This window comes from Passer domesticus, chromosome 13 (assembly GCF_036417665.1).
Source record: "Passer domesticus isolate bPasDom1 chromosome 13, bPasDom1.hap1, whole genome shotgun sequence".
Classification (NCBI taxonomy): domain Eukaryota; kingdom Metazoa; phylum Chordata; class Aves; order Passeriformes; family Passeridae; genus Passer; species Passer domesticus.
Window position 1 is genome coordinate 4054328 of NC_087486.1, and position 22612 is coordinate 4076939.

Here is a 22612-nt window from a genome sequence, read left to right on the forward strand (position 1 = left end):
GGGGTTTTTTTAATACAAAAGAGCTAATTTGGCATGTTTAGATATTTATATGTGTAAATGTATAAGACAAACTGAAAATAAAATGGACAAAACACATATCTGCAATTAATACTTTAATTGCTACACAGCTCCTCTGATTTACCTCAGCAGGATTTGGGCCATGCATTACCAAGCATATTTCTCTATAGATTTAAATGCAGCCAAGTGAATTAAGCCACCCAATACAGTCTAGTTTGACCTAGTGTGAGATCAATTAAAGGTGTTAGGACTTGACCTGCGTTTGGAAAGTCTTTGTGTATACAAATCATATAAATAGATATCAGCCTGTCCATTTGCCAAGGAAAGTTCTTCACTCCTACAAATACATTATTTGTTATCTGCATTGTGCCATACACAAAGTCACAAGCCACAGTTAATCTTTTTTTAATCCCCAATATTCCAGGGAATTTTTCTAATGGACACAATAATATGATCCATAGAATAAAGCTTCTAAAACAATCTGTGCAGTATCTTTGAACGACAGTGTCAGAATTCAGTGTCTCTTAATTTTTTCTGAATTCTTTAAAAGTTTACCTAAGTCCACACCCTTCAAATGATTCAAAACCTTCTTCCATAAGGGAATGTTGACAATTTCCCAAAAAGATATGTGTATAAAATAGTCAGGAGAAGATTTTGAGCGATAATTTTCTTTTTCCCTTTATTTTCTACCAGGAAATAGGAATGTTAATACCAACAAGAGAAAGAAAGAATTATCAGAAAATCTTACATATACAAAACCAAAAAAAAGCCCCCAAACCTAAAAGCTCCTTAATCTCAATAATGAACATCTGCTTTAAAGTGCTATAGATGCTCATACAAATAGTTTGGAGTAAATTTTCAAAAAATAAGTGTCTGAGGTTCCCGTCCAAAATTGCCCTGAGGCTGATTATAGTGGAGGGGCATTAGGAAAAATTACGAGGAAAAATGTGCTTTTAGGTCATTGTGGCAAACTTTTGAGGTCAGATAAAAGAAAAGTGTCTGATGTTGTAATTTGTTTGCTCATATGGATAAATCAGGAATAATTTTTTTGCAGCCTAGATAGAGGGGAATAGTGTCAGTCACTGTAACCTGGTGGGATGGAGGGATTTCCATAAAGGAAGTTGGCAAAGGATTTTTTGTTAGTCACTAAATTATGTGGACTTACCCATTTGTGCATCTAATTAGACTGTCTTTGGGTGATTCACCGGATATGACAAACTGACCCTGGCGTGAATGATGGGATGGCATAAAAGGAGTGTATGCAGGAGAACTGGTCTTTCCATGCTAAAAATCCCTCACGTTTGTGTAGAGCTGTAAAATGTGATTCCTCTCCTGATCTAGCTGTTCCAGCTGAGGGGATGTGTCACTAGACCCTGACAGTGTGACAGTGTCCCTGCAGGACAATCTGTGGGAAATGCTGTAGGGGAGGCCACAGAATTGCCCCAGGTTGGCTCCTGAAGGGATGTGTTTGTGAGTCCCAAACACGAGTGACACCTGGCAGCTCTCAGCTGCTGTGCTGCAGGTTGGGAGCAGACACAAGGGTGCAATGCAGTGATATCCCCCAGCCCTGCACTGGCTGCATGAAGGGTAGGTTGGCCTCATGAGGTAAAATCTGACAGCTCTGGAGGGTTCCTGCATGTGGCTGTAAATGCCTTTTCTTGGTAAACAGAGGGGCTGGGGGCAAATCATGCTAGGAACTTAGGAGGAGCAAAGTTCTCCAGCTATCAGAGGGACTTGGATGTGAGTCATGACATCACTGTTGTCTCCAAAGTTCCTAAAGAAGATGATTTAAGTCCCCGCAGAGTGATTTTAATTCTGCATATCTCTTCTCCCTTTATTTAGAGACCTAACATTAGCAGACAAGTCCCGAGCTTTTAGCAACAAAACCCTCCAAATTACTTGCCAGATGCTTCAGTTGGTAATATGGTGGGAGCATCCAAACTCTCAAATGGCAATTTACTCAAAGAGTTATTCCAAACCAACCATATTAATGGTGGTTTATTCCATGCCACCCTGTATCTTGATGAAAAACACATCTGTGTTAGCTACTAATTCTGTTGTTGTTATGTGCCCATCATTTATGGAAATGGGACCACCAGCATGAGTGGTGTGGACTGAAAAAGGAGGCTGATATTTTTTTTAGTGTTTAACTGCACCATATTTCAAGGAGGTTAAGAGGCGTAAGATGGGAAACTTGCAAGGACAGACTTCCAGGTGATCATCATAATTTTGTTCCTTCTTTTGTCAGCAGTATTTGCAAAGAAGACTGTTTGGACAGGGTGTGTTTCCCCTGTATGCATTTATCACCTTTGTGGTTAAGAGGAGTTTTAATCATCGATTCTCAATGTTTATGGCTAAATGCCTGCTCCCATTTGCACTTCAGCATTTGTTCTTTCTGCTGCCTCATAGAGGCTTCCTATATTTTATTTATAAGCTTGGCTCATTGTGGAGCAGGTGGTAAGGTTATGCATGACTGTTTTTAGTGCTGTACATTTAGACTGTGATTTTCAGTTTGGGTGGAGGCTGATGAGACTACAGTGGCTTGGAAAGACCAAGGTTCTAGTTCCCACTGTAGACATGTTTTCTGGGGAGCTGCCATTGAAATCAGTGGCAGGAATTCAGTGCACTTCCATCCTGTAGGCAATGGTAAGCTAAAGTTTTTTTTGCCCCTCAAGTGAGATACATGGTCTTTCACTCCCATTTTGCCTTCTTGTCTTTGTGGTATCTATATGATGTTTACTTCTTTGGTGTGATTCAGTCATAATATATGGACTGAAACCATTCAGTTTCTTGTTTGTTGGAAAAGTTTTCAGCTTGGTGTGAGTACAAATACCTTTTTAGAGAAATGGCCCTGTTATTTTATACTTCCCATTAGGCTGGCACAGTTCCCTCAGTCTTACAGTAAATGGAGGAACTTTACATTTTGAATGGCTTTTATGAGTCTTTATAAAGCTATAATTGCTGAAAATGATACAATAATGCAGTGCTCACTGTTGGTGGGGAGAGATGGGAGGTTCTGGACAGGCTGAAGCTCTTGTGTACCAAGCCCAATGTCTGGCATTTTAGATCTTTGGCATTCTTGTAAATGTCTCTCTTCGTTTTGCCTTTAAATTTGAAAGAGTTGTTCACAATTTTATCTTTTAAAAGACACAAACTTCAAGTGTAAGTTTAAAACTTACTTCTAACCCATGTCCTTAACTATCACATTTATTGTTTCACCAACTGAAAACCAAAGGGAAAGTTTGAGCACAAATTACTGTGATTTTGACTAGAAATTTCAGAATGTGACCTTTCCAAGGTGAAGAAGTGAACTGGAGTCTGATGCTGAGCATTTTGAGTCTGCAGAGGAGTTTTTTTCTTGCAAGTAGCCATGAGAGTAGGAAGTTAGAAGGCAGAGGCAGGAGGTCAGACATAAGAGTCAAGGAAGTATGAATGACATCATCATCCCTAAGTACCCTCTCAGAAGATGAATGAGCTCTCTCTTGTATTACAATGCTAAAGAGCATTAGAAGGTGATATGATATCCAGACAACACATAAGATAAATGCCTCAGAGGATGCTGGAACAGCTTCCCCCCCACGCCCTCCACGAGTTCATAAATCCTTTGGTGGTCTCAATAATACAATATGTGGCTGGTGAGTGTTATATATTGTGGTCAGCTTCTTCTTGACAAAATTCATTTTGGTTTAATGAGTACCTTGAACATTATCTAATTTAGTTACTTAAGCTGAACAACTCAGTGTAACTCTAGATAGCCTTTATCTCACCAGACTCACAGCCCTTTTGGGACACAGAGTGGATTTTTTTTTTCAAGAGTTTCTGAATAAAAAGTAAGCAGATGTTACAAGAAGAAATAACCTGTCTCTTTTAAAACTAACAAAAATGTGTTTGTCGTGATAAGTCTCGACACAAAGTGTTTTCATCTTGATAAAACTTGAAATGCAAGTTTCATGTTCTTAATGAAATCCTTCTGAAGGGAATGCAGGCTTCCAACAAAATATGCAGAGGTGCAGGAGTGTTCGAGGTACATTCTGTCAGAAGTGGATTCAGTTTGAATTTTGTCTTTGTGCTTCAAAAGCACAGTTACTCCAGTATGATTTATAATATTTTTGTCTACAGTAGTTTGGGGACATGCAAAGCTGCAGTGGAATTTACTGCTCAGCCCCTCTTTTGGGTATGTAGACACCTCTTGGCATCTTCAGCAGGAAGATTTGATCAAAATATTTAATTGTGAGCCTGTTTCAAAAATTAAAAAGTAAAATTCTCTCAGTAGAAAATCAGCTTCAGTTTGGAGTAAAAACGGACTATGAATTTTTGGTGTACAGATTCATGGAGTGCAGAGTTCTGATGTATCGTATTTAATTACTAAAATAATTTTTCCTTTTCTCAATATTTGCTCCTTTGTGATTTTTGGAGAAATAAAATTATTCTCATTTGAAATGCAAAAAAAGAAGAGCCTCACTTAGGTCTAGCTAAATGCTGCTAAGCCCTTGATTCTAAACCAAAAGCTGTCAGACTTTTAGCAGTAATAGAAAAGTGGATCTTCCTTGACAAATGCCCCCATAAATTAGACATTAGCTTTAGTCAAACTCTGTCTCTCTCAGGAAATATTTCCACTTGCATATTCAATTGGAAGGACCTTACATGCTGCCCACTTACTGCTACGAAAATCTAGGCTTTGGAGATGAAGGCAAAGAAAAATTTCTGTGAGCAAAAGAATATCTGGAATAACAGACCTTGAACTTATGCAGAGATTTCTTTTTATAGAATGTGAATTTCACTCACTTTTTGCTCTGTCTGTCTGCTGCTCTGTCCACCCTTCTATCTGTTTATCTGTTACCATCTCAGTGGTAACGAGCAGTATCAATTGGATTTTAAAAGACATAGATCTCTTATACTAGCTGTCCTTTTTTATAATACCTTTTACAAATTTAATCAATGCATTTTAATATACAATATAGTTTAAGTGCAATATACGATAAATATTCAAGCTTCATCTTAAACATGCTCTAGCCTTTAAATTGTTAAAACTGCAGTGCCCTTTCAATCTACTTACATAATGTCATAAAATATACATTTCAAGGTAAATGAAGTCAGCTACTTCAATTTAGTCCCTCAAACTGGTAGTAAATGAGAGGTTAACACTATGGTGCCAAACCCATTATTGAGTAAATTTAGCACCTTGGACAGCTCTGTAAAATCTTTATTGCTTTCCTGACCTGCTCGTCATGTTCTGTCTATGTGTTCAGTGGCTCTCAGCTCTGATTGAAAGGCAATATATTAGATCCCGAACACAAACATGCTCGGGGGCTGCTTCACTGTGAGCGTAATGACACGGAGGTGAGAACAATTTTCTGGTCACCGCAATCCAAGCACCTTGCAAGGTCTGCTGCTCTAACTCATAGAGGACTTCGGGGGCTCCTTTGTATGTGGAGCAGCTTCTATTGCAATTTAGGCAGAGCTGCAAAAGGTTTAAGATGCATTCAGAAAACAAGAAGTTAATATCTTGAGCCTGTCTTTAGCAGAATTTTGTTGTGTGTTTTTAAAGCTGGTTTGTGTCTATAAAAAGTACCATCAGCTCTGGAATAGAAGATACCACTATTTTATATAGGAGGGTTTTTCTGTAACATCTACTTTGTATGATCTGAAAATGTCATAAACAAGAAATGCTTTTCTTGTGTGAAAATATTGTTAGAGAAAGTATGAAACTCAAATTTACAGACTCTGAAAATGTTGGGAAAAAATATAATCATTGACTAGCTAGAGAAAATTGAATGCTGCTTGTCAAGAATGTTTCAATAAACCATCATGACAATTAGTTTTATTTACATGCAGTATGATATGGCATCAAAGAACTTCCAGTGTTTAAGAACTGAAATATATTTGATATGAGGGAGAGCAGCTGTAAGATTCTGTGTAATTACCTCATTTTTTAACACGGTTTTCAATCTCCTTTTAGATGCACTCTAAGGTTTTTAGCTCAGCATTATATAAATAACTATGATTAGTCAGGTAGAGCAGAAATGACTATTTAAACTTTCTTTTTTTTAGTAATTTGGCATAATGACAGCTTAGGCTAACAATATACCAAAGCAGTTTGCGGCCTCTGTATCACATTCTAATTTTCCATCAGTGAAATATGTACTGCAAACAATTTCTACTGAAGTGAAATAAATCCTGATTTGCAAAGTCAAACACCTGTGCAGTAATTTTCTATCTAAAATCATGGACTGAAAAAAGAGAACATTTTTTCAGTAATGTCTCTGTTCTTCTCTAGTTTGTATCTTCAGTATGAGGCAAAAAGGGCACCTCAGTGTTGTGAAGAATGAGGATTGTTTGTACCTGGATGCTGTTTGTGTCTGTCTGTCCGTGATTATACTGCTCACTGCTGTGGTCAAAAAAACAAGAATAAACCACCCCAAACCAACAATTGCAGCAAAAAACCAACCCTAATCTTAAAATCAAGCAAATAAATGAAACAAACAAAACCCACCAACAGAAAAAGGCTGTAGCAACTTAACTCCTCAGAATCTGTTTCATGTGTAGTGATTTAAAAATCCATCAATTATGTATTACATCTCACTTCATATGTGGAAAATAATTTAAATGTGTGTTCTGAGACAGGGGTGTGTGCAGCAAAAGGCAAACCTAAATGTTTACTGGGAGAACAAAAATCCTCCATCTCATTTTTGAATTTAGGACATTATATATGTCATAAGTAGTTACTGCAGTATGACAACTATTTTATGTTATATTATAGAGAATTTAAAATTGAAAAAAATGCTAATATGCATCTAAAAGCTTGTCATTTGAAGAGTTGTTCAAGGATTTTTGAAGAGGTTATGGTGACAGCAAAATGAACGCAATTATATCTCTATTTTCTGATCAGAGTCTACAGTATATGAAAATTGAGCATTACTGTTTCTTTTTGGTATAAAATATGGCTATTGTGTAAAATATTTTAAGTTTAAAAGTTGAACTTTGTAGAAAACTGCAAAATGCTTAGAACTGGTGCTATTTTTGTAAGCTGCTTGCAGAAATATGCCATGGTGAATAGCATCATGTTAGAATATTAGAGCAGTACTTAAGGGCTGGGAACTACAAAAATACATTGTTTTACTCAAAGGATGTTCTTGACCGGTTTTGATCGGGCTTTTGGGAATCTGCTTTGAAAGATGCCATGAAATAATAAGGGAAAAAAATTCTTCTGGGTTAATTCTGCAATGCATTTTTAGATTTTCTATCAGGATTATAATTAGGATGCTGTAAAATATAAGAACACAGGAAATGATATTGTTACTTGAATACCAGTAGAAAATACTCCAAGAGATATTAAATGAAAAGGAGCAAATAAGAAAATGGAGGAAAAAACAATTGCCCAAAATGGAGAACTGAATCTCAGACTGTTTTAAAGTCTGCTGTCCATGCAAGGAATATTTCCAGGAAACACTGCATGGTCCTGGGCTGTTCTCTCACACACTGCCTGTGTTTTCCTCTTGGGCATCATTCCATGCATGTGGATCCTGCCCTGACCCCTGGTACCAGGACACGAAGTGGAGAAGCCAAAGGGTTACATTACAGTAGCACAGCACTGATTGGGTATCTTCTGAATGTGGCCTGCTGGCTAAGGTCACCATTCCTGCAGCATGCAATTAAGAATAAAATAAACACATTGAAGGGATTCATAACATTCTCTGAATGACATTGATTGCAGTAATCTAGTAAATGACCTCGGGATTGTATTCTGCAATAAACCCATGAGTGGTTTATAGTGCAGATGGTAGAGACAATTGAGTGATGTATTTTATTTTGCAGCACCAATGATTCTCACCTTTTGACTTGATTAAGCGTGTGTGTGAATAGGATGAACCAGTGATTTAACACCATTCAGTGGTTGCTGAGAGTTGTTACAATTAAGGTTTACCTGTTGGGAGGAAAAAAAGAAAAAAAAATCCACTACAAAACACGGTGCACCTAATAGAAGAGAATATTTGTTTTCCCCACAAGGAGTTTATTGAACTCAGCAGAATGCTTCTGTTTTTATATTGACAGGAAGTAATACTTAAGAGGGCTGCTGATTTAGTAGAAGCACTCTATGGTATGCCACATAATAACCAGGTAAATGCATTCTACTTCAGCAATTCTATATCACGGCTATTTCTTAGATGTATAGATAGATCAGGGCTAAAGGGAGACAAGAATAAATGTACAGGGTGATGCCATAGCTGGAGTGGGGTTTAGTTTGCTTGTTTTCTTTTTTAAAGGGTGTGAATTTAGTGTTTGTAAAAACACCATGGAGGCATCTGCCCACTTTCACCAGATCCTGTATAATATGAGCAATGTTGTACATTATGCATTGCCACCAGTAACTTCTCCCTCTTCCCCTAAAGAGAGCTCTAAGGTGGAGCAAGTCCAGGCTCCATCCTGCCAGTTGGTCTTTTTTGTACAAAGTGTGACCACTGGGACTGAGACTTCCAACTCTCTTACCACAGACGTCAGGATTTAACAGGGAGATCCCGTAAGCATGAGCTCTCTGTCAGCCAGCTGGTTTAGAAAGAAAAGCATCTCCTTTTAGCCTCTGGACAGGGAAATGTTTCATTTGAGTCTGTAAGAAGACATTTGTCAGAGTCTCTTTGGTAACTCTTCCATGTTTTTTGTCCTTATGCTGCAGGAGATAATCCTGAAAAGAGCTGCAGACATTGCTGAAGCGCTCTACAGCGTCCCCCGCAACCACAACCAGCTCCCCGCCCTCGCCAACACCTCCGTCCACGCGGGAATGATGGGGGTGAATTCCTTCAGCGGCCAGCTCGCCGTCAATGTCTCTGAAGCCTCCCAAGCCACCAACCAGGGTCAGCAGAAGCCTCACCTTCCTCTCCCTGTGGATCTTTTCTGAGAGAAGTCAGGGGGACGGGCAGGGCAGCGTCAGAGGGGGGCTCAGGACTGGGAGCAGGGCTGGGCAGTCCATGCCAGGCCCTTGGAATGGCACAGGATGGGGCTGCCCTAACGGGAAAAGCACTTCTGCATGTCTCTAAATGGCTTTCCATTCTGCCCAGAGTAGCACTTGCATTTGTGTTTAAATCCCACTAATTTTAATCAGCTTCTAGCATGTACTTAATGTTAAGTACTGCTTATATATTTTCCTGAGTATGGATAATCTCTCAGTCTGGGCCTTGTGTAGTACTTCTTTATAACATGAAGTTATCCCTTGAATGTTTATCTATTTAATTTGGCTTGTTTTGCAAGAGATAGAGTATTGGAACTGTGTTTTTTTCAGTTTGAGACTTCCATAAATTTTACAACTAGCAAAGCATACAAATATTTAAAAATACATTTTCAGAGTTTTTCCAATTTTTAAAATAAAGTGTTTTTCACTTTGTATAAAATCAGTATTGGTTTAAAATAAAAGTTACAAATAAAAAATAGGTGAAGAACATTTTTGTAGAAGCCCTTTGCCTTTTGCCCTCTTCTTTGCTCAGCTCTATATATTATCCAACTTAAAAATACATTTGAAAATTAAATATGTTAGGATGAGGCTCCTTCTAGAAGAGCAGAAACAAATTTTTTTGCATTACAATAAAAAAATACAAAATTATTTTTAGATTTAAATATTTTATGCTGTGTGTTAGGAAAAAAAATTGGCAATTTTTCTTCTAGGAGTAGAGATGCATATTTTGTATTTCTGTGGCTTCTAGAAAAAAAATCTTCCCTTGTGAACATTTGGATATGAGTTTCTTAAAATGTCATTTCCAGAATTAGGCAGAGATTCAAATTTTAACTTGCTGTCAAATGTGATGCTCATTTCCCACCAACATAATGATGAGACCAAGACAAAAAGACAAAGGATATCCCACAAGCTGGAGAAATACACTCCATTTCCTGAAGTGTGCAGTGAGCATCTGAGGTGTGTTAAATGAGAGTGACATCAGAAAAGAGTTAGCAACAATCAGGTGCTTTTAACATACCTTGAGTGGGTCTGGACTCCTGACTCTGAAAATGTAGGTCATGTTTCTCCATTTCCGACAAGCAGCCCTTTCAGAGCGAGTGTTCCTCCAACACCCCGAGCTGATCTTTGCTCCAGGGCATCCCTGGCTTGCCCGGGGAGCTCTGCAGGCTCCAGCAGCGACCTGGGCAGGGAGTGCTCCCAGTTTGGGTACCTGGTGGTGCTGGGGGTCAGTCCTTGCCCTCCCTGGCTGGACTGAGCTCCCCCTTGGTTTGTGCAGGAAGCTGTTGTGGGGCTAACTCCAATTTCTGCCTGTGTTCCCTCCCCACACAAGGTTTCACTCGCAACTCCAGCAGTGTGTCACCTCATGGCTACGTGCCAAGCACCACCCCGCAGCAGACAAACTACAACTCTGTCACAACAAGCATGAATGGCTATGGCAATGCTGGAATGTCAAATTTAGGCGGATCTCCAACCTTCCTGAATGGATCTGCTGCCAATTCTCCCTATGCCAGTGAGTATTTTATGTCTTTTCTCTATTTTGCACATTTTCATTAGAAGGGGGCAGTAGATTTTCTCTGATGCTCAATATTTATTTTCTATTTTGAGCACTTGAAATAGAACTTATTTTTTTCTCTACTTTTCAAGGCACTGATCTTTGATCCATTTTGAAGACCTTAGTGTTGCCAGAAATTCTCCTCTGTGTTTTCATATTACTATTATTAATTATTATTATTATTTTTTTTATTTGGGAGGCTTAAAAGAGCTTACAAAGAGTAATCTCTCATTATTTAGTCTGATAGTTTCTTAACATACCTTACACTCTAAAAAGAAACACTATCCTCAGCTTCTGAGCAAATAATATGTTTATAACCTTTATAAAGATTATGAATTACTACTGGGCCTCAGCTTGATTGTTTATATTCCACTTGCTTTTAAAGTAATGTTACTTTGACTTCACTGAGTCAGTAAAATGTGACAAAGCCTCTAAGATTTTGTGTTTTAGTGTCAGTACAGTGAATGCCACAAAAATGTGAGTCATACAAATCATACATCCCATGGCGTGAAGAGCTTATGGTCTACAGTCCCAGTCATGGAAATATTTATGTGCAGGACTAACTTTCTGCATTTTGATATTAAAGGTTTAGTAAGCTGTTTAAATATAAATACATTTCTATTGGTAAAGTGAAGCTCTTCTGCAGCTGAGCTCAGTAGTCCCTGGTCACATGAGAAATTGAATGAGCAGAACCTGCCCAATTCCTCTGACATTGCTCATGAGGCATAAAGGATTCCACTGACATCTGTAGGAAGCTGACAGCAGAATCAGGATGGAAGGTCTGGACATATAAACAGATTTATAGCATGGACAGGACAAACTGACTGCTGAAGGTACCAAGGTTTACACAGCAAATCTGAAGTTAATGGTGTAACAGCAGCAATGAAATATTTTGATTTGCATCAGAATAAAAAAGAGGATAGGAACTCTGAATAAAACAATTAACTCCAAGGCTTCTTCTCTGCTGCAAATTTAGAACAAATTATTTACCCACATAACTAGTACTTATAACCTGGGAATTGCTAACCAGTGATTATTTTTGTACTCTAATAATAATGTAACATGTAATGTTACAAAGTACCTTACTTATTAAGTTGGATTTACTGTCACAGAATCTGCACACTCTGAATTCATAATATAACATGATTGATGAGACATCTCCTTTTGGAAGCAGATGCCAGTAATGCATTTAAAATACTGTGGCAGTGTATTATTTCATATTTATGAACGGAGCCCTCTTTAGAATAGCACTTCACTTCCTAGCCCTGGATCTCTATTCTATTTATATTTTGGGAGGTTTTCTTGGTTGATCTGTCATTCTGCTAATGTCTAATCCATTGAATCAGAAAATGCTTCAATCATGACCTGAAAATTAAAAGGTGGCATTCTTAATTAAATCAATAAACTAATTGCTGTATAGTAGCAATTCAATTTAGGTGCTTTGATTGCTCTCCCTTAGCAAGTACTTCCAGACACAGAGTGACTTCAGACTAAGATTGTATCTGTCAGACTGTGAAACTTTGAACATTTAATTTCCATTAATTGATTTCCTCAGTGTTAACAAATATGATATCAGATTCTCAAATAAGAACTTAAATAGGGTGATTTTTATCTACATAAATGCAAATAAAATAATAATTCAAAGCCCAGATGATCAGAATTTTACTCTATAATATGTAATTATTCACAGCCCACTTGTGTATCTAAGCGGTTTCTAAACAGGACAAAGGATGGAAATATGGGATGTCACTTTGGGTCCTTTTTTTTGTTGTTGTTGTTGGATAAGAGGAGAAACCAGTAGTGCCTTCTGAATATTAAAGTAGTTAGCTTTATTTTCATGAAAAGAAATTTGTTTAAAAGCTTGATGGTAAATACATGAACCAAAGATATTTGTTGTACTTTATAGTAAAATAATGGTTTAAGGATATCTGTGTTTAAAGATTGAACTTCCCACATAGCACATTTGCATTTTGTACACTCAGTTCAGCCCTAAAAAAATCGAGAGCATTCAGGACTGAGAATTCTCTTGTTTGTGCAACCTATTATTATTGAGTACTAAGGAATGCCTTTCTGGGGGTCTTTCTTCCCTGCAGTTGTGCCATCAAGTCCGACGATGGCCTCCTCCACGAGCCTCCCCTCCAACTGTAGCAGCTCCTCTGGGATTTTCTCCTTCTCACCAGCCAACATGGTCTCAGCGGTGAAACAGAAGAGTGCGTTCGCGCCCGTCGTGAGACCCCAAACCTCCCCCCCTCCCACCTGCACCAGCACCAATGGCAATAGCCTGCAAGGTAGGTGGAACCCAGCTGCACAGGAGCTGCCTGCCTCCCAGCTGCCCCAGGGGAGCCGAGGCAATGGGGGATCCCTGGTGGGCTCTGTCCTAAAGTTTCCTCCTGTAGGGAGTAACTGGCCCCATCCCCAGCCCACCTTGTAGCCTGCAGGGGTTTGGCAACACCCAATCTCTAACCCAGCTAACGCTGCTGAATTGAGAGGCTGTGTCTTTTAGAGCACGGACCTACTGTTTTGATAAACACAAGTAATATTTCAGCTTACTAATACCGTCCTTTTTCTTTCTTTCCTCTCTTATTCCCTGTTGTCGTCCTTTATCAGACCAGTCTTTTGTGGACTCTAGCAAGTACTCCACTGCAGGGTCTCTCCAGGGGCTGGCCTTCTCCTGAAGTACGTCACTCAATCTTCCCTTCCTTTTTGTCCTTTGTCATAGTACACTTGTGCAGAAATCCTACTGAGAGCAAATAGAGCGTTACAGAGCTTGGCACAAACCTTCCCTGTCATAAATGGGAGATGCATTACAAACTAACAGCAGTGTTTTCCACTTTAACTCACACCAGGGCAAACATTACTTTCCACTGATTAATGTACTCCTGTGCCAATTAATTCCAGAAAAGGCACAGGGCCTTTTGGAAAGCCTATTGAACTGCTGGTATCAAGGGGCTGCTCCTTTTCTGCATCCCTTCCCCTGTCATTACAAGTTCTCCAGCATTAGTATCTAAATCCGTTTGAAGGGCTGATGCAGGCGAGGCAGTGACAGACAAAATCTTGTCAAACTGAGGGTGCTGCAAAGCCCAGCACTGCCCATCTCATTGTTTGGCTGAGTCTGTTTTACAGCACTGTGCCTAAACTTCCCTCACTGCACATCCCTGTGCTGAGAGAGGCATTTTCATGCTTGCTTAGATCCAGGGGCTTCCTTAAGCAGATGCAGCAGCTGCCTCCAGCTGCCAGAGGTGGGAAGTATTCCACGGTGTGCATTGTGCTTCCTCCAGACCTGAGATTTGTTCCCTTTCCATGAGTCTGTGCAAATTATCCAAAGGGCATCGAGTGGGGAATAAAATCCATTTTTTAAGCCAGGTTCAGAAGGAGGTGTGCAGAGCAGGATGGCTGCACAAACTCCACGTGTTGCTCAGCCTCACAAACACTGGGCTTGAAGACAAAATGCTGATAGCACCATTAGCAGCCAAAAAAAAAAATCTATATGCAAGTAGAATGGAAGGAATTCATTCATAAAAGCTCAGATCTATTGTGCCTGAAGGAAAGCATTGTCCTCACTGCATGTTACACTGGTAAACTGGGAGGAGGAGTCCTTCAAGGTGCACACGCACAGAGAAAAACTGTGCAGAAACCGTAAATTTACTCAGAACTAGTAAGCAGATCTTAGGTACCTTCAGTTAGGACTTTGTTAGAAATACAAATTATGTCAGGAATAAGACAAAACGAAATTTTCAGGTAAACTGCAGCATTTAGGAGATTTGGTTTTGAACATTTAAAAGAATTGGCAGTGCTGACATGCTTCAAGTTTTAAAAGGAACAGCTAATAATATTTCCTATCTGAAATAAAAAAAAAAAAACCCTAAAAAACCCTTTAAAAAAAGCTTTTGAGCATGTTAATGTTTTTTTTTTCCTCTCTTCACCTTGTCCCATCTTGTTGTGGATGAAGATTAAAAACAAGTAACAGGAGAAAGCTTTTCCAGGCACTGTTTCTCCTTTCACAAGACACAGAATTCTCAGATTCCATGTAACCAGTTATGAAAAGCAATTATGGAAGGGGCCAGGAACATGGGACACAACTGGAGCTGTCTGATTCCTCCTCGTTATGTCACCTCCACTTCTGCAATGCCCAGAAACCACAGAGATCTGGGAATATCCCCTAATTTTTGTTTAGCAATTCAGTTTTCATAATGGGAATGAGACACCAAGAGATGGTTCATTTCTAGGTCATCCCTGAACTTCTTGGGGAGTTAAAGACACAGAGCCTTTGGTCCAGAGCCTCCTGACACCACCTGAGGCTTGTAATAATCACTCAGAGATGCACTGCCTGTTGTGCCTTAATGCTTAAATAAACAACCATGTATAAGGAGGCTGTCTTATCTCTCTTGGGCTTCTGGATACATCAGAAAGCAATCAAGCTTTCCTTATGTAGCTTAGATATCAGCAGAACTCACTAAAACAGCAGCCAGGCTTATCTGTTGTTCTCTTTGCCATGCAATTTTGTAAAACCCCAAATACATTATTTCTGTAATTTGCTGGCAGCAAATACAAATTAGTATATGACAGAAGAAATAAAGGCCATTGGTGTTAGCTTTTCTCTTCTCTGCCCTCCCTTTTTGAGGTGGTGTGGTCTCATACCTACACTGTTTCCCACTGATATCTCTGTTTTCAGGATCAATAACAGGCTACAGCTGAGAGAATTTGCATGACTAGATGTAGCACTTATGGAATAAAAGTGGAGTGATCTAAATGAAGACTTGGAAAGAATGGAAATATCAAAGCTTTTAGGCAGAAAAGATATCATTTGCCTTGTAATTTAATTCAGAATTTCAGAGCTCTTCAAAAACAATGATGCTTTGAAAAAAGGAGCTAAGATCTGCCTCTGTGCCATTTGTTTCCAACAGCAAAAGGCTGATCTGTAACCACAGGGAAATGTCTAAATCATGAAGGGAGAAATTGCAATTATCTCACCTTTTTTGGGCTCCTACCCAGGGTAGACAGCTGTCCTGTCTCAAGAGACTATTCTTATTGGTGAAATTGATTTGCTTCTGATGAATCTTTCAGAATGAGTGTTGGAATAGTATCGTGACAATTTCTGAAGAAAATATACTTTTCTAAAGGAAAGCAACACCTTGTCCTAAAGAGTCCTCTATGCTTCTCACCTAAGTGTCTTCCAGTAGGACTTACAGCAACTTAACTCACATTTCTATTCCTTTTATCCTCCCTCTTAACTCCCTGAAGAACCCTCATGTGGGGGGACACAACCAGGGCAGTGATTCCACAGGATGAATTCCAATAATTGAGGTGCTGTTGCTCTGTGCCACCTCTGAGGGTGGCCTGTTGCAAACATGTTGGATGTGTTTTGCATTCTCCCCTTCTCCCCTCATTTTATTTCATTTAATCAGTGCAGTTTACTCGAGCTGTTCTCCCCTTGCTGATTAGACTTGTAATTCTTGCACATATGGTGGTGTTTGTGGAGAAAACATTTCCCTCCTCTCCCCCTCCAACCCCAAATCTGTGAGTCTTTTACTTTGGCTCTGTTCTTATCAAATAATTGCAGCTGTAATTAAAGCACAGTGAATCAGCACCAGTCACAGGGTTGAGTCCTTCCTTAAGAAATTACATGTCCAGATGTCTGGAATGGCAGGCAGCATTTAAATCATGTGCCTGGAAAGTGCTGCCAACCTGAAGGAGAATCTGTTTTCTACCTTTTGGCAAATAACTGTACAACTGGCATTTTAGAGACACGTTGTTTTTACAGTTTCCATCATAAACTTCCATGACTACCCCCTGTAATGATGTGCCTGCTCAGTGTGTGTCACTGGGACACTCAGAATATCTGATCTGAGACCCTGCAATAGAGAGAGATCGAGCTGGAGGTCAGCTTATGTGCAAAACTGTCCCTGTTGAATTTTCATAAATGTCTGTCTGCTAAGAGAGGTGCTGGTCTCATAGAAAATGAGGTAGGAATCATAATAAAAGAAATGCTGATGATTCAACTTAGCCAGCAAAAGAGAAAACATCCTGAATTAACATTCACCTATGACTCACCTGATGTAGTTGGTGGTGTCTGCTACAAGTGGAATCAGAAAGATGCTGGCCTGCTAACCCAGGAGTCAAGCACATATTTCCATTTCAAAACTGGATTTGAGAGTTTAAGTCCTTTTCTGAGCTCCTGGAAATGCAAACCTGAGTCCCAGGGCTGAGCACTGGCCTTTGGGAGGACTGGCACAGGGGAATGACCCTGAGCCACTGAGGGGACACCCTGCAGGGCCATGCCAGGGGGACTCCAGCTGTTTCCCCTAATTTGGGGCAAATTCCTTTGGCCCCAAATTTGCTTTGCTTTTAAAAGAGTTACAGAATGTGTGGCAATGGCTGGGTCGAGCCAAATCTTCCTCAGCATTTGGGGATTTTGTAACTTAAAGCAGAAAAATATGTTGGGGTCTCACACTGATATTGAAGGACACTTTTTCTGCAAGAAAATCAGTAATTTCAGCAAAGTCACTTGCAATTTGAATCATTTTCCAGTCAAAAGGAAACTTCTCCTGATTCTTGTGTACATAGATGTCTCTTATGAGTGATATATATAAATTTAACTCAAAGTACATCTGACTACATTGCTAGTAAATGTCTAAAGCTCTGAGAATTTTAAAAGTTGCTTAATAATGCAGAAAATTAACTTTTTCCCTCTCTCTCTCCCTCTCTCTCCCCCCTCCCTTTCTTTCCAACAGCTATATCTGGCATGATTGTTCCCCCCATGTGAAAGAATTGCCTTGAAGAATTTTATTAATGAAGAGGTTGAATTCTGCTTCAGAGAGAATCTGATACAAGTCCCAGAGTGGAACTTTTAACTCAGGCCTTTTTAAAAATAAAAAAGAAATAAAGAAGGATCTTACAATAACTGCAGATTTTTAAACAAAACAAAAATCACCATCCTTGCAAATACTGAAATTAACAATCCACAATTGCAAGGTGTTGATTCGAGTTGTCCATCCCAAATACCTGGGAGATATATTTATTGTATGTTGATAAAAAAATCCACTTTTTTTTTGTTGTTGTTGGGGGGTGGGGGCTTGCTTTTATTTCCTTCTGGTTTCTTGTGGGTTTTTTTTAAGGCTTGATTTAACTCAACACCATTTGTCTTTTATAAATCATACAATTACACAAGGGACACTAGAGATGGAACTCCACATTTTTAATTTATGAATTTTTTTTTTTAAGCTGTGTAAAGAAGAATAAAGTGGTGTCATTTACATACAAGCCTGTATGGGACAGAATAGAAGTGCCAGTTAGTTTTTCATAGAAGAATTATGGCCATTTAATTAAGGGTCGGCTCATATATGTTGCTTAACCAGTGGTGACTTGCTGATATGAAGCATTTTTAATGTTCTGATTAAACAGATATCACTCCCTAAAAAGCTGATATTCTTGGATTATGAGGGTGGGGTGAGGGGTGGAATTAACAACCTCTGTCTTTAATATCAGGCTGGAAAATTGTGTAAATACCACAATGGGAAAAGTTCGTCCCAGAACACCAGGTTGGAAGGGGACCTTAAGGTCCAACTTTTCTTGGCAAAAAGCTGGTGGAAGGGGAGGGAAGGGAAGGGTGGAAATATCAAAAATATTTCCTCTGGCAGTGCAAACCCAGTGCCTGCAGATGCAATGGAAGGGGAGAGCACGGACCCCTCTCTTTTGGGGTGAAATCTCAGCGCCTCCAGACGCTCCCTTCCCTGAGCACAGCCTCACCTGGGCTCTGCCCTGCGGCTTTGGGGCCATCCCTGGGGGGCTCCAGCATGTTCCCCCTCCCCCTGGTGCTGCTGGGGCAGGGTGGGCTCAGCCTCAGGGGGGTTTCACCCTCCCCACCCCAAATCCCTGCTGGCCCAGCTCCCACTGGCGCCGTTCCTGTATCAGTCGACCCTCCCGGTTTGTACCCCGCTCTCTCCAGGACAGGGAACTGCTTCTGAGTTTGGGCTGGGGCTTTCTAATCAAAACCATCGCTTCTGTTTCACCACAAAAGATTTTGCTATCATTATCTGGGAAGTGTTCTTAAGAATTATTAGTCAAAGAGGCAGCAAAGCTCTGAAGATGCATTACCTGATATTTTTCTTTGCTGTTGTGTTTTGTATGTAGTTATAAATACTGTAGATTTTTTGTGATTTTTTGCCAAAGTTGTTGTTCTATTTATACATTTTAATGTCTTAAGACAGTTTTTCAATATCACAAAAAAAGAAAAAAAAAGAATTTTACTGCATATTTTGCAAAAAGAGCTCACTACCTTTAGCTTGCACATACTTGCAAATTAATTAAAGAAAAAAAAAGCTTTTTGTTTCTGTTTTTTGTTTGTTTGTTTTACGGGGGATTTTGTAAAATATCCATATAAATAATGTATTTATCTTTGGAATTTGTACATTGCTTTTTGTCCCCTACAAGTTTATTTTATTGTGTATGTTTGCTATGTGAAAAGTGCTGATTTGTTTGGTCATTCACCGTTGTATTAGCTGTTTAAATGTGATTTTAATACATTTCATTTATAGGGTTGTTTTTTTTAGTATTGTTTAAAACCATGCTTCCATTTTTTTTTTTAATTTCCACCCAAAAGCCATTGTCTATTTTTGTATTATTTGTAAGTTAAGAAGTTTTTTCCAATATATGGCAAAAAGTAGCATATTATTCTTGTAGCATTTAGTTATGTAGATTTAAAAAAAAATGTATCCTTTGCTTTTGAGGCTTAACAAAAACTAATGCTGTTTTACTCTATTAATATGCATGGGATTTCTCCTCTTTGGAGTGACGCATTTTTGTGCATTAAATATGGGGAGAAACTTCATAGAACTCAATGAAAATACTTTCTTTCTTAAGTCTGCTTGTATATTTCTCTGTCTTTCACATAAATATAAACCAGCAGATTGGATGCCTTAACAATGCAAATCATATTCATTTCACTTGTACATTGTACTGTGCACCAGAACTGTCAATCATCACTAACATTCTAAGAAAAAAAAAAGGAATTGAAAAGCACAAAAGAACTGTTTTGTTACCTTAAAACAATATAACTTTTTTCTAGTCGAGCAAGAAATCATTTACAACGATGCTGCAACTGTGCATGCTTCCTGTATGAATTTTGCAATGGTTTTCACTAGAATGTCACAGTGTGATCTTTGGGGGGAAGGGAAAGAAAAACAGGATTTTTTTTTTTTTTTGATGGCGAGAAAATAAAAGAAGAGAAAACTGGAAAAAATGTGAGAGACATCAGTTTATTGCTTCTCTGTATTCCAAGCAATTATTCTAATTCACATAATAAGCAACAGCACGACAATGTAATCAAATTTAAAGCCATATTTTGTCCAGTGACACCGTCGATTACTCTTGTAGAGCTCCACTCAGTCCTAGCAGTTCTGACACCACTTCAGCCACATTTGTATTCTCTACTCCAGTGTCCAAAGAGCCTTTGACAATGTGCTTAATTCCATTCTTTTGCAGCTATTTGTCGTGATCTGATGAATGGGAATTTGTCAAAAATCTCCCCTGCACCACCCTTTGTCTTTTACAAAGTAAAAGATGCAGCTGTTTACAGAATATGGCTTTAAGTGGAAACATTCAGATTTCAGTTTTAACAAGGTGAAGCTTCACAATGACTGGATTGCATAAAGTAATGCCTATTTCCTCACAGTTGTACTAGGATGCAGCTAAAATGAAGTCATCTCTGAAACTACTAACCTTTCACCTTCTTATCTAAATCTTTTTGAATAGACACACACACTGTACAGTTCTATTGTTAGAGAAACTAACTACTGTAGAGATTGTTATAATTTTTTTGCAGAAATTCAAGCTGTAAAAACTTTTCAACTTTCACAATATTTAATTAAAGTTACTTCCTGTCTGTGAATACAGCTCCTAGTTGTGTGTTTATTTTTCTGCCTCTGCTAGTCAGTAGATGAGAAAAAGAAAGACTATAGAAGCCAGAGGCTACTGAATTGTCTTTCTGAAATTAAGGAGAGACAGAATTTCATGGAATTACACAGTGAAACGTGGTGAATGCTGGTGCACTGAAATGCCTTTCCCTCTGTCTCTAATGGACTTCAAAGGATCCTCACTCAGAATGCTGAATGTTCATCCTGTTAATCTTATTATTTCCATTGTTTCACAGTATTGTTTGCCCGTAGGACCAACATATTTTTTCTAGTGGATTTCAGGGGCATACTTAGCTTTAGGTGCTCAGTTGCAAGAGCTGTCTCTAAACACAGTGATCATGCAGCACCAGGCACATCCTACCCTGTGCCAGAGACCCAGGGAGTTGGGAGTTTTTATCTGGGTATGATTTCAGTCAGTGGCAGCACGTCCAGGTGTTGCTCAAGGGCAGCTCCAGGAACTGCCTCTGCCTGTGCTGAGCTCCTTGACCATGAAGGAGGCTCCTACAAAGGGTTTCCATTCTTCTGCCCTTCCTAAATGACAAATCCATCAGCTGCTAGATTGGTTCCAGGCATTCTGTTTCACTCTGTTCCCCTCTGAGAGGAGGAACTTTACCTCTGGCATACGAAGGGCTGACGCTGGCATTTAATTTCTCTGTCATACAGAGAAAGCACCAGACCTAATGCAAGGCTCCCAGGAAGGAATAGGAGTGTTGGGTATTTCAGTTTAAATTAAAACTTAAAAAAACGTTAAATTAAAACTTTAAAAAACTTTAAATTAAAACTTTAAACAAATGAAGTAATGAAGTTGCTAAAGCAGAAGCAGCTGGAAGTGGCTTCTTGCAATATGAAGTGTTGGGTATCTCTTAAATGTGAGCAAATCCACTCCAGTAGTTGTTAGAGAAAGGAGAGATGTTGGCAAAGTCAGACCCCAAATGTGTTTATACTGTCAGCACAAGAGATCTGTTTTTTCTGTCTGAGATAATTCTCCTGGTTCTCTTTCAAATGGTGTGAATATTGGCAGCTCTCACTGCAGCTGAGGGCTCTGTGAGTGCTCAGCTCTCTGAAAAGATGTTGGGTCAGTCTATCTGAAAAGCAGGCTGAGGGATTAAATTCAGGATGTAGTATAACCTGTAATAATGCAGCAGAACAAGAGCTCTGCTTCAGCCTTTTGGACCCAGAGACAATGGATTTGTTTGAAATTTAAACTGAGTCACATTTCACTAGAAAGGGGAGTAAGGATGGCAGGAGGCAGCTGAGCTAAGCTGAGGAGTCTGCTGGGCAGCCCCAGTGCTGTCTGACAGTCCAAAGTGAGCTCAGCTGGGGGACAGTACTGTGATGGAGGTTCTGGTGCCAGAAGAAAGCCCTCTGAAACCCAGAGCACGAGGAGCAGGGGCAGGATGCACATCCAGGTGTGGCTGAGTGAGCCGTGTGCCCCAGGGTGGGTCCTGAGCCCAGAGGGAGGGGACTGTCATCTGTCATCACACAGGGAAGGTGACATCAGGTGTGTAATGATTGCCTCCCTGCCACCCCCTGCCCTAGTGGCTTCTTTCATTGTTTAGCCACTCTAAAAGTCATTTTGACTGAATGGTCTGCCCTGGCAGTGGGACTGGCTGTAATTCTGTGTGGGCATGTCTCTAATTTTTTATTAAAGAAACCTTGGCAAGATGAGTTGCCTTTGCTGTTAGTTTCCTGGCCTTGTCTGTGTGTCTGCTTATCCCTTTAGAGTTTCTCTAGGCTCTTGCCACAGTCATGTTGTGACATCATTTATGTAACTCTGCTTAGCCCCTGTATCTTCTGTCATGGCATGAGGCAGCTGAAGACATGTTTGATGTTATTCACTTATTTCCTGAGCTCCTTCCTGTTTGCTGCCCCTTGCTCCCCAGTCCTCTCACAAATATTCACATTGTGCTACAGATGGGCTGCAGCCTCCCACAGAGTCCCTGGCCCCCAGCTCTTGCTCCAAACTCCTTCAGTTCCACAGCACAGAAGTTTTGGGAAGTGCTTCAGCAGAAACCACATTCCCCATCCACAGCAACATTACAGAAGCTTCACTTGCTACTCACTTCTCCTTCACAACCACAATTATCATTGCACTAATAAAAATGTGCAGATCCTAACAGTGAATACAGAAAGCCCACTAAATAAAATAAGGTCACATCTCAGAGGTGCTGAGCACCTGACACTGAG

General features: G+C 39.6%; 1 protein-coding gene across 9 annotated transcripts in view; it reads left to right on the plus strand.

The window, feature by feature from the left end:
* Positions 1 to 20400, plus strand: part of EBF1 (EBF transcription factor 1) — a 268328-nt gene extending 247928 nt beyond the window's left edge. For 5 of the 9 annotated variants that reach the window (XM_064387562.1, XM_064387563.1, XM_064387564.1 and 2 more), the window contains exons 12-17: positions 8071 to 8136; positions 8690 to 8867; positions 10293 to 10472; positions 12608 to 12802; positions 13122 to 13190; positions 17246 to 20400. In XM_064387562.1, coding sequence (XP_064243632.1) covers positions 8071 to 8136; positions 8690 to 8867; positions 10293 to 10472; positions 12608 to 12802; positions 13122 to 13189 — 687 coding nt within the window. In that variant the 3' untranslated portion in view covers position 13190; positions 17246 to 20400. The remainder of the gene's footprint in view (positions 1 to 8070; positions 8137 to 8689; positions 8868 to 10292; positions 10473 to 12607; positions 12803 to 13121; positions 13191 to 17245) is intronic. The other 4 variants (XM_064387566.1, XM_064387567.1, XM_064387568.1 and 1 more) reach the window with 1 other exon arrangement.
* The last annotated feature ends 2212 nt before the right edge of the window (positions 20401 to 22612 follow it).